A 12,510-nucleotide genomic window follows, 5' to 3' on the forward strand; every position below is an offset into this window, starting at 1 on the left:
TGTAAAAAGTACTCGAGTCGAGCCCATCACTAATATGAGCAGAAAGGTAACTATTAATCGGCTTAATTGCTTTGCCCAAGAGAAGGAAAAGAAACATTTAACTCTTGCTGGATAGAATCTCATTGTCTAAATTAAGGTTAGCTCTTTAGTCTTTTTTACATTTCAAGATTTTCCACTAGAACATATATCATAATGCTATGAAACTTTATCCTAATGCTGATCCGAGTTCTTAGGTCTCCTGTAGGCACACGAGATCTTCCCATTGGCATCAAAAGTGTGACGACGGCTACCTATTTGGGAGAGTTTTATAGATTTCACAAATAACTGAGAGAAACAAACTTTCATCACAGAGTTAAAATATTTAATGACAAAATTACAGTTTGCTGTAATAGCGAATCATAAAGCAGGTGTTACTTGTCTCTGAAAGAAATGAAAATTATCTGACATCTTAGAGAACTTCCAAAGAATTCATAACTGTACAATAAACATCAGCAGTGTCACAATTCTAAAAATTAAAAGCGAAACCTATCTTTAATATCTCTTATTTAGAGCATTCTGTAAATATTTGTACATAAATGCACAATCTTTGCTAGCCACAAAAGTAGTATTAAGACAGATTTCACTATAAGTTTAACTCTAACACATATCTTTATTTTTTCAGAGCTTAAAAAAAGTTAACTACTGATCTTGTTACACTTTACAAATACATTCTTTAATATGAAACATCAACCTGAATAACTGTATACTTCCTGTACACAGATATCTAATAATACTAGTGAAGAATACTACCGCTACGTTCCAGGAAGAAGTGGTAACACTGGGAAGTTTCTTTTCTTTATGCATCATCAATACAATTTATGAAGTCCTTCACAGAAATATAGTACCCCAAAAACTCAATAGTGAAGTGCAGAAATGAAACAAACAGAAACTTGTTTCTAGTAGGCCATTGAATTGGTCCCAAATGAATTGGTCCCAATAATGCGAGTCATTTTAGCAATTTTCTCTAGGTTACATTGTATTAATCTTTTGTGTTGCAGCACCTTCTACAAAAGGACAGCAAAGAACTTCACGTGTGTCATCACAGGGCTCCTCTGCAAGAGGTCAGGAGGTAGAGGAGGGACAGGGATTGCTGTCATGGCCTCTCTGCGGGGTGGAGGCCTAGGCAGGACTTTGACACAGGGAGGTCAAGGGCATGACCACGGCCCGGAAGCAGATGAATAGAAGAAGCTAATAAAGATCCAGAAAGGCTTTCTTCTAAGCCGGGCTATATTCAATAAGGCTTAAGTCTGCAAGAGTAAACTGAGAGTGAGGAAAGAGACCAAGATGTGGAATACTTACATTTATGAAGAGTAACTATCACAATTCCACCAGGGAGGGAGGATCACCAGTTTCACAGTATGCTTATGACCTCATCCTCTGCTACTTTAGAAGCAGCTTCGCAAACACTTGTTAGGTAGTTGGCAACAAATTTTATTTTTGAGTTTGGCCAATTGTCGGGGGCTTTAGATTGACTCTTTCAGTTATTTATAGCAACTGCCTATCTCTGAAGCTAGAATTCAATTTGGGAAGGTGAGACTGTGTGTGTGTGTGTGTTTTCTGAACTCAAGTCTGCAAATAAACCTATTTGGAGTGATATATCCGGCTTTTCTTAGAAATTATAAATGATTCTAATGGTACTCACCAGATAGCAAGTTACTTGCTTCTTTAAACTTTTTAGACAACAAAAGTACAAAATATCACAGTAACTTCATATACCATATAAGTTTTACAGACAGCTTTCTTGAACTAGATCATCTCCCTAAGAGGATTCAGAAATTTGTCTTCAGCAGATCCCATCTCACTTTTGACATGTACAATCTATGATAATTTTTTTCCAGTAGTCCAACTTCCTATCTTCTTAGGAAGGTTTATCAGGAGAAATGAAGCTGTTTAAATCAGCATAAACAATCCAACAGTCCTCTTATGCTGCTATGTAAGAGCCTACAATACACGTGGACTCAGTTGGCTCAATGGCTAGGAAGGAATAGAAAGGGGCCCTAAGATTCAGGCAGCTTAGAGATCAATGCACTGCAGCGCGGGGCTGAGGATGCGTCTGGGACGTGCAGCTTGCCCCGTTGTATCATGTAGACAAAGCACAGCTTCTGTGTTTAGCATTTTAACCCTCTAAGAAACAAAACTCCCAGACTCTAAACCCAGTACTCTCTTGAGTAATACAAAATCAGGAGGTATGTGAACCAACTTTATTCAATCTGACTGCAATGTAAAGGCTTCGTGACTGGGCTGTTTCGTGTCAGACCAGGCGAGTTGCAACTGCCATGAAATGCAGTTTGTCAAGAAACTACACTTTAAATTATGTGAAATAAATAGACAGCAATAACAACATCAAAGCCTCCAAAAATCAGATTCCAAGAAACTGAAGGCCATTTCCCAAGGACATTGTGAGAGTGTCTCTAAAATAGCCATGACTTTGTAGAAAGAAAAGAGGAAAGATTTTAAATGTAGTATCTTTTCACATTATCATTTACCTCCATCTGGACAAATCAATTCTTGATAAAAATCCAAGCTCTTTTCAATGCCAGCTACATCATTTGCGACAATGACAAAAGAAAGAAACATCCATGAATGCACTGAGGCTTCTAAATAGGCTTCTCCTTAGGTCTTTAATCTCAAATTTTTATCCTTCATATGATAATTCCAAATACCCACGCTGGAAAGGAGCAGGAAGTACTTAAACTGTAGCTCAGAAAGTAGATTTCTATCTGTGATTCCGATTTGTTCTTTTGAATGCTGGTGATAGCTCATGCAGGAGATTGCTACATAAAAAGCAAAATCTAAGACTGCTGTTTCCCCTGATAAATCCAATTGTTTTCCATAATACAGACTTATGTCTCTGGATGGAGGCTCTTAACCTTCAAATTAAGAGTAGCTAGGAGACAGAGAAGGCAATCGCTGCTTGACTTTTATTTCCATCCAGGAACAATAACACGTGATGTCACCACATTAAAATGTCTTCCTGCTTAATATTAGGAAAAAAAAAATACAAGCTGTCAGTTTAGACTCAGCTCAGTATATCATCTGGTCCAAATTTCATATTCAAACTACCAAAAAACAAAACTTTAAAAAAAAAAGGGAAAACGCATACAAACACACGCATACACACAGTGGGAAAAAAACCAAGTTGATGCTATGCAGCATTTCTTAGCAAGATCATTAGGGAAATGTATAAAACTCAACATCTTAACATCTGAAAAGGAAAAACAAAAAAAAAACAACTAAATGTCCATATATTTGGAAAAAAGAAGCAAGCGGAGGTCCAGAATTCTTGTAAAAACTGCTGAACAAACTCTTCCATTTCTCCTAAGAGCGTCACCGGGAGAGGCAGTTTCTCAACATTTGTGCTTCATGGCAAGCTAAGGACAGAGAGGGATGAGAAGAGGCCAATGTTATTAGCAGCGAGGAGAATCCACTGTGATGCTCCCTCCCCACATCCACCATGAGCAACAGCACCAAGACTCTATTGGCTGTGGCAGATCCCCATCACTGCGCACGGCGACACCTAGTAGATGTGCTACATTTTCCCACTTAGTTCACCGAGCTTTGCATTTGCATGTAGCGTTCCTTTATTTTGCTGAAGGAACAAATGGAAAACCCAAAGCCCGGGGAGAATGAGTGACCTACCCTCGGAACAGGTGGGAGCAGAACAAAGGCCTCTGGGCTCCCACGTTACTAGTTATCAAGGGAAAACAATACTCCTCAAAAGTAAGTATTTACTGACATCTCATAAAGTATTAAAAATCAACAACTGTAGAGAAACAACCTGCAATAATCTACTCAATATCCAGCCAGGACATTCACCCAAGTCCAAGGTGCTCAAGGACACTGTGTTACTGACTAGGGGTAAACAACAGACCAAATCCCGACCTTGATTGACTGCTCCTCCCACAGGTATTTGAGAAATGTGGTTTATTGAACTGTTAGATCTTTCTAAATGGGAACACCGAATACCACTGTATCATCCAATAGCGTCCCAAGCCCAGCTGGAGCCCATGATGATATACTAAAGAAATGTATACAGGTATAGAACATAAAATTAAATCTGATTTTGCTTTGCTTAGCCAGATCCTTTCCAAGGAGCCCATACACAGATGTGAACCAGAAGGTAGAGCTGAGACACAATTGCACTTCCTCATGTGTCCAGAGTCTGACATTAGGGATTAATCCGAGGCTGGGGCTGGGAGTGGCGGGGTAGGGGCCAGGTTTCTGCAACTCTGAATGTCTATGACCAAAGAGCAGGTGATTCTCTGCAGGCAATAACTTTGTAGACAGCCCTGCCGTCTGCCTCACGACCAGGATCTCGGCCCTTGGAGAATTAGCAAGGGAGATCCCCTGACTCCACTCAGTAGAGTTCTGCGTCATCCTGGAAGATGTCGATGATCCATTTCTCCAGTGTAACCCAGGGCAGTCCTAGTCTCTCTTCCTCTTCTTGATGTCTTCAACAAAGAAGTTACAACCCTGGGGCCACTTCGGCTAGGCCACCTGCAAGAGCAGCACTAACATTTCTCCTGCAGCTGGTACACTGGAGCCAGGTCAGCACGTGCTGGAGAGGGGACCTGCAGGTCTAGCCCTCGTGTTGCTAAATTAATGCCTGCTTGGGGAACCTCGAGTGAAAGAGCTCCTTGGTGCCTTTGCCTGGTGAAGCCAGCCTAAGTGAAGACCTCCACAGACCTTCTACAGTACTGATGCCAACAGCTGGTCAACTGTCAGACAGTGTTTGTGAAGTCCTGCGTACGTTCAGGCTGCTGTGCTAAGTGCTGTGGGTTTTGTCAAGAAGGATGGAGGTGGCTAATAACTCCTGACCTGGAGGAGTTCATAGTCCAGGAAACATGGTGGGTGGAAATGGCCGAGCCAGGGATCTCCCTCAATTCATCCCACTCCCTGGTTGCACTCTGAGCCCCGCAGCTGCATGGCCTCCACTTCTTGCTGTGCCTCTAGTTTTTAGACATTATTTAGCGACGTGGACCATTCAAATCAACACAGAGTTGTTAAGCGTTGTGCCTAATGAATACCAACCATAAATATTTGATCAGTGCTGCTGTCCTGTTATTTACTGAGCTGTTAACCTTCAACGAATAGGCTCGTGCCAATTCACCCACAGTCATTAATCTTCAGCAGCCACCGTGCTGATGTTCACACCAGGCCCTGGTTACCCTACTGCACATCTGGAAGGGCGCAAAGGGAGCCCCAGCCAGGCAGGGCATGGCCAGCTCAGCTTCACAGAAATACAACTGATCGGACATTTTGCTATTGGAGGTATTTTTGCCAAAGTGGCATCATTTCCATGCTACCTGTTTTTTGTTTTTTAATTCCCTGGGAGTTAGGAGCTTAGAGTACCGAAGGCAGGGTGCTGTTGCTTCCCCATTGCAAATGTGCTGTATGACCTTGAGCTCCAAAGTTACAACCACTCTGTACCTCAGTTTCCTTGTGTCTATAAATATCACCTCCAACTCAGACGCTGATGGATCAATTTAGATGTTAGAGTCCTTTAGAAGAGGGGTTTAAAATTTCCTTTTGATATATTTTTTAATACCTCATGGAAAGCTTTCTCTTTCAAAGCTGTGTAAACGACTCCACCTAAATATAATAATAATAGTAATAAACCATTACTCATACTGGGGGGATTTCCTAAGAGGCCTGGACTCTTGAGGGCTTTCTGGCTCAGAGACTCAAAGGACTGTAGGAGGGGCAGAGGGAGCCATCCCTCGACAGTGAGAGAAATGCCACTGACCACTCCCTCCCCCACAAATGTGGGCTTGTGCAAAACAGGGCAGATCACCATTCCTTTCTGTGGGAAATGTCCTCTGAGGATGCCGAGGTGTGGGCACCGCTCCCGCCTGCTGACTCACCACCCGTGGTGGGAATCAAAGCGATGCACATAGTGCCATGTTGTGCTTTTTGGGGCAGGGGAAAGCGAGCAGCCCTGCTCTGTGGCGGAGCTGCGCTTTCCTAAGGGCTGCGACTGTGCCAAGCCCACAGCTCAGGAAGGAACCACGCTTCCTCAAGCCAGGATGAGCGGAGCTGGGGCAGAGGGAGTGCACAGCATTTTCCATCTGCTCTGCAGGAGACAGGCACCCTCGTATCTTGAGGACAGGGTCATGCAAAGGTGGTGCACTCACTAATGTACCTGGGTCATTGCAGGAGCCCTGGGAAAAGTTAGAAAGCCAGAGAGCCTTCTCTACTGTGATCTGGAAAGGTGTGCTATGCTCTCCAGCTGGAGTTGCGGGCTTTTATTCAACCAGTGAGCACAGAGGAAATGTCACCTGGAATTGCCATTCTCGGCTCAGGACTCTAACATGTGCACTGTGTCTTGATTTGTGAACACAGCCCATTTTTTATGAGTCAACACAGCCACATGTGTCTGGTGGGGGGAAGTGGAAGGCCCGGGTTCTATCTCTGAACTCTCTCCTCCCCAGCAGGCCCAGCGGGGCTTGGCCAGTGAAATGACATCTTCATGGTCAGCCTGTGCTAGTGGGTTCAAATCAGGAGTCTTAATCCCTGGGAAAATAGCCACACTTATCTCGTTAGGAATACTGCCAATTGCCGGTGATTCATAAGCACACATCCCAGTTTCAGAAAACCACAAGTCTGGCTATGACAGTGTCTCTCTCACACTCCTTAAACACACTAACAGACATTAGCAGCACCCCCCAACCCCAAACACCCCCGGGAGGGGAAACCAAAACAAGTGTAGACTGCCCTCTGCGTCATCCATCTCTACTGAAAATGGGTAACTGGCTGGCACTGATCCTCCCAGTGGTCAAAGCCAGAGGTCCCTCTGCATTTGGCGGCCTAATCAGGTTCTTTCTGACAGGTCCTGAGGGCTGCTCTGTGTTTAGAAAGTATCAGCTTTTAGCAGGAGGCCCTCCCACCCACTTCGGAGGGCATAAAATCTTCACCTCCAATCCCTCCCATCCTTGTGCTGGGATCCTCGATCACATTTCCCCAGCCCCCGCTACATGTTCATTATGGGACCCAATAGGGCAGGTTTAGCCCATATGGGACCATTTTTATGGAAATAATTATAACTCATTAATTTAGATTTACATGTGCCAGGTACTGTGCTAAAAGATTTATAGGTTTGAATTCATTCAATTGTCTCAACACCCTAGGAGACAGGTACTATTACAATTAGCCCATTTTACTGATGAGGAAACTGGGGCCTACAGAAATGAAGCCCTCGCCCCAGGTCACCAGGATGGTAAGTCAAACACACGATGTTCACGTTCCTCCCACACTGCCTTCTCGACTGTTAGCAAACTTGGCCACAATGTCAGGGACACGGGGCGACCAGGGCCAAGAATTCGGCCATCTGGTTAGGTTATCCACCCAGTGTTTGGACAAGCTCCTCGGAGGGGGCCGCCGATATGGATGACCTCCAGATGCCGTCTGTTCCACCAGGAAGAGCGATTTCACAGACTTCCCAGGTAACCCGGTTCATGGTATAATCATTAACCTAAACTCTTGTTTTAGCAGAATTTTGTCAGCGCCCTATTGTTTGCTTTATTCTGTGTGGTAAGGCATGAAAGAGAATTGTCTGGATTATCACCCTTCCCACCCTGGAAGACAATTAAACAATTATTCCCTGTAGTCTTCTCTTCCCCAAATCAACACTTTAAATGTCTCCCCAGACTTCCCGTGTCCGTCCACCATTCAAATCACGAAAACTGCTGTTGTTATAAAGGAAGCTGGGACTGGAACCCTAGCAGGCCCATGGCCTCGTCATCTCTGCATCACGAAGGCTGGAGCAGGCATGGAGGAAGAGGGGAAGCTTACATCTGAGCTCGCTCCCTCTGTGACACCTGTGGGAAGCCCAGGCTCTGGGCTCCTGCAGGGCTGCATTTTCAGACAGATCTGGCCAACTCTCTACCGGGGAACCCCAAGTGGGCCCCCAAGGCAGCAGTGGAGTAAGACGCTGTCACGATAGAGAACTGATGACACAACGATACAGGTCTATGCACAGGGGATGCAGGAAGGGAAGGCAGGAAGCATCTCCTCAGAACTGAACCACTGTCTGGCCTGAGCCTGAGGCTCCAGGAGAGCCAGTTCGGCTCAGCTGGGGAGATTTTTCTCGTTACTTTTCAGGCTGTCCATTCTTGTTTCCTCAGCAGAAGCGGGGTTTTCTGTGAAGCAAATTAATTTCTTTTCCCCCGAAGGTCATCTGAAAAGCGTATCTGAAGGGCCACATCGTGAGTGTGAGATGCCAACAGTTATTAGCAGAAGTTGTTTCTGGAAACCTAAATTCAAATCACTAGCCAGAAAAGAACTGCCCTTTGATCTGAAGCACAAGAACAGTAATAAATCCTCCTTATCACCTGACCACCCGGGCCTCTCTTTCCTTTGGACTGCGGCTGCTTTTGATAGCTGGATGCCAGCAAAAACTCCCATTTTCCCTTCTGAAAGGCACATTCTTAGCGGGAGTATGGAGGGGTGCGTGTGCCCACAGTCACACGAGAAACGCTTTCTCTGGGTTCAGAGGTGGGAGGGGACCTTGCAGGCAGCACTGCACTGTCAGGCCAGCCTCAGAGGCCCATGGCCCCCGCAGAGGGGAAAGCAGCCCTGAGGTGCATCCTGCCCTGGACTAAAGCTTGCTCTTCACGTGGTGAAGAGAGAAGAACACAGGATGCTAAGGCTCATGACTGGAAGGGACAGCAAGGAAGAGTAAGCAGGAGCAGCCCAAAGTCCTCTTTCAAGCAGTGGCCAAGGGAGGAGGGATATTCCGAGACCTGACCTCTTCTCCCTTCCCTTTCCTCTTCCCTAAAACTTGAGCCCTAAACTTCTGGGCAGGAATTAAAGATTGTCCACATTTCCCAACGATCCAAGGTCAGAGATAGGGATGAAGACATCAGAGAGGAGATACCTGAAGAAACAGGTATGAGAAGAAATCTTTCATGACTCTGGTACTTACTAAGTAGTAGATGGAAGCTGTACAAAGAGGGGGAAAAGGGCTTGATTTTGTATCTGCCATCATGGGAAATATACTGGAGTAAAGTTTCTTGGAATAGACACTCGCTAATAACCCAGAGCTAAGAGCTCTGCCCTTCTGCGGGACCCACCTTGTGTGCAGTTTCTGCAAACTGCTGGGCGCTGTTCTTCATGTCTTCCGTCTTCTCTTCCGCTCGGCCTAACCGCTCCCCGCGCTCGTTCAAGGCCTGGCTTGCTTTCTGCACAGCGCTGGTCACGCTATCGGCCGCTGAATGGAGGATGCTGTTTCCTGAAGAAGGACAGCAAGAGCATCAGAAGCTGGCTTGGAGAACCCACAGTGACAGATCCCTGCCGGGGTGAGCACCCTATAAGAGCAAGGCAGGTCACACTACAGAAAGGCTTCAAGTGTAAGAAACAAGTCAACACATCTTCCGATTTGATGGGCCTGACTCCCTTGTAGGAAGAACCCCACTGACTAAAGGACCTGGGCAAATGCTGAAGTCTTCTCTCACATTCCTGTCCCCAACACACCACACATTTCCACTCTACCGGAATTCTGTTTGGTGAGGCTCAGAAGGACCGGATCCATCTGGATTAGGACTTGGCTTGGAAAGCTAAATGGAAATCCTGACGCGCTCAGAGAATTAGACAAGTTCAGTGAGACGTATCTGGATCTTATGTGCATTTCCTCTGGACTTGGCATTTACATGAACAACTACAGGAAAACTGGAGGCACAGAACTTTTCCAGATATGATTCTCTGTATTCCTTTCAACTCTTCTCTTCCATTTTATTCCTTCATCCCTAATTGAATGGTGCCACATAAGAAGCTCTGAGTCAGTCTCAAAGCTTGGAGTAGATGTGTCAGCCTTGCATCCTGAGCTATGGCCTGGTTGGTTGGGCCTCCTTGCCTCTGATCACTAGTATATGAAACCTGGGGCCTTTTCAGTACCACACTTAGCCAGCAGGTAGAAAACACTGACAGAAACCAGCCCTTGAAAAAACTTGGACTCCCAGATTCACGAGTGATGACACTGAGAAAGTTGAAAACCACCACATTTCAAAAGGGTTACCCATCCCCGACATCCCATTTGCCTGGACTGGGAGACAAAATTCAGCAGGGAAGAACCGGCAGGCGCATAACCCACTGAGAAGCAGCAACTTGCAAAATGACAAGCAAAGGAAATCTATAGCTGTATTTTGTTAACACTGAGTGGAAGATATTTAATGGCATTTTATGTAATAGCCTTATGTTTTTGAATAAGTTTATTACATCATTTAACTTTGTACCTGGGGTGGATACATCCAGCCACAGACAGCTTTTAATAGAAATCTAATTTCCACTGGTCTCAGCTGCAAATTTCTCCTCTGTGGGAACAGTCTGTGGTTTGTGGAAAAGGATCTCAGGCAAAGAAAATGCCTGGCCCAGGGGAAGCACTTCATAAACGGTTTTCCATTTTTCTTCTTCAGGGGTAGATTTCAAGGGCCTCTACCATGTACTAAGGGAAGGAGTATGAGGTTAACTTAGTTGCACTCAGTTGTGTCAAACACTACACGAGCCAAGATAAACCAGCACTGATTAATGGGGACCAGAGGAGATGAGGCTCTGGAGAAATCTGGCTGAATGCAAAGGTTGGAACGGGAGGTCTAGGTCTTCAGAAAAGATTTAGGATGAGAAATCCTGGTCCCCCTTTGCTTTCAAATCAAACTCATGACTATGATGATAGCCTGTCACCACTGCCTAACAATTTGACTAGCATTTTGCAATCATAAAGCACCTTCACAAATATTATCTCATTTGATTGTCACAGAATTCTCCTGAGAAGACTGAGACCAGTTGAGGTCAAGGGGCTTACACAAGGTCATTTCACCAGGGAAGTGGCATGGCTAGCACTGGAACCTGGCTTTCCAAAGTCTTTTCCTTGTTCTGTATCTTCCTCTTTGCAGATGTGGTGTCAGTCATGGGAAGCAGTGACTATGACAGAATTGTGAGCAGACGAGCTTAGATAGGTTTTGACAGGTTATCTCCCAAGATCACACCTGACTGTTTCTGTCCTCAAGGTATCCCTGTTGGTAAATTAAGAGTTATTGCCCTTGCGTTGCAAGTCAAGTGCTCTCAAGAAGGAAGAGGCCAATGGGATGAAGTGGGAAGACGGAGAAGGGACTGGAAGGTGCAGAGGAGTATGGGGAGGGCACAAGAAAATCTCTTCCCTTTCTTGCTTCCTTCCACATACCCACAGCTTAGCTACCAGAGGTTAGAGAAAAGATGGGGCAGGAAGTCTGCAGCCTCACAGCTGGGAACAGCTGCATTTAAAGCAAAGGGGTTTTAGAATTGGCTACCATCAAATTAAGAGGGCATATAACTGGGACTTGTCTTTTGCCATTGGAAACGACTCTCATGATCTCAAAGTTAGACACATCTGTGTTTCTGAAATGAACGTGCTATGCATAAGCCACACTGCTTTCTTGTCATGACTTCCTTAATCTTGTACATGATGTCAGGTAACACTGCACCCTGTTTTATATGATACTGTTTAACCAACAGTTGTTATAACTAAAAGAGAACCAACAGCTGTTATAATTAAAAGAGAACCAAACATTATAACTAAAAGAGAGAACCAAATGCTGTCACTATTCAAAGACAACATTGCTGACCACTTCGATAGAAAATTACCTTCAATTATTTCCAGGCATGAGGATGGATTTGAATAAATCTCATTGTCTCCGTTGAAATGCCCTCTCCTGGTTTCAATTCTACTCATATTTCAGGCCCAATAAAGTCCTATCACCTTTATCAAGCTTCAGGTCAATCCCATCCTCTCCTTCCTCTCGGCTCCATAAGAACTCTCTAGATCCTTCTTAGGGGCTTAATCACATACAGTCCTGAGCCACTCTTCTACCTCATTTCTTCACCTGTGGATGCAGTGACTTCCCAGCTGGATTATAAATTCCCTGAGGGCACCATTTCACTCTGTTGACCAATCTCTAAATCTTGAATCTTTCTCCTCTTGACTTGGGACTCCTGCTTGCTTACTTTCTTCTCAGGTTCGCTTGTTAATGCTGTAATTCCAGAGTTCTGTCCTTCCATTTTCTCTTTCACACTCTGCAGACTCTTCTCCCTGGTGCTATTTTACTCAGCTCTTGGCTTCAATGACCAAATTTTTATCTTCTCCTAGGTTGTGCTGCTGAGTTCCAGACCAATGTGTTCTTACTGGACAACTCTAGGTGAGTGACCCAAAGTCAAGTTGAATTCAGCATGTCTAAACCGGACCCTATTATCTTTCCCTCACACCTGCTTTTCCTTTGGGGTTCCTTACTCAATGAATAACCCCACTATCTGCCCAACTCTTCAATTCAGAAATCTGGAGGTCCATTTTAGATTTCTCTCTCATTTTTACTCCATACAACAAAAAGTCACCTCCTATACAGCTCTCTCCTCTCTGCCCTCTTTACCATCCTCATTGTTTCTATATCCACGAGCCTCTTGCCTTCAGAGTTACAGCAATAGCCTTTGTCGAAGTGTCCCCATACC

At 44.8% G+C, this 12,510-nt stretch overlaps 1 protein-coding gene across 5 annotated transcripts in view; it reads right to left on the reverse strand.

Moving 5' to 3' along the window:
* Positions 1-339: 339 nt before the first annotated feature.
* Positions 340-12,510, reverse strand: part of STXBP6 (syntaxin binding protein 6) — a 236,959-nt gene continuing 224,788 nt past the window's right edge. For all 5 annotated transcript variants that reach the window (XM_014839989.3, XM_044765406.2, XM_070504182.1 and 2 more), the window contains 2 exons: positions 9,111-9,268; positions 340-3,410 (listed from right to left, as the gene is read on the reverse strand). In XM_014839989.3, the coding sequence (XP_014695475.2) occupies positions 3,387-3,410; positions 9,111-9,268 (182 nt within the window). In that variant the 3' untranslated portion in view covers positions 340-3,386. The remainder of the gene's footprint in view (positions 3,411-9,110; positions 9,269-12,510) is intronic.

Source organism: Equus asinus, chromosome 2, assembly GCF_041296235.1.
Source record: "Equus asinus isolate D_3611 breed Donkey chromosome 2, EquAss-T2T_v2, whole genome shotgun sequence".
NCBI lineage: Eukaryota > Metazoa > Chordata > Mammalia > Perissodactyla > Equidae > Equus > Equus asinus.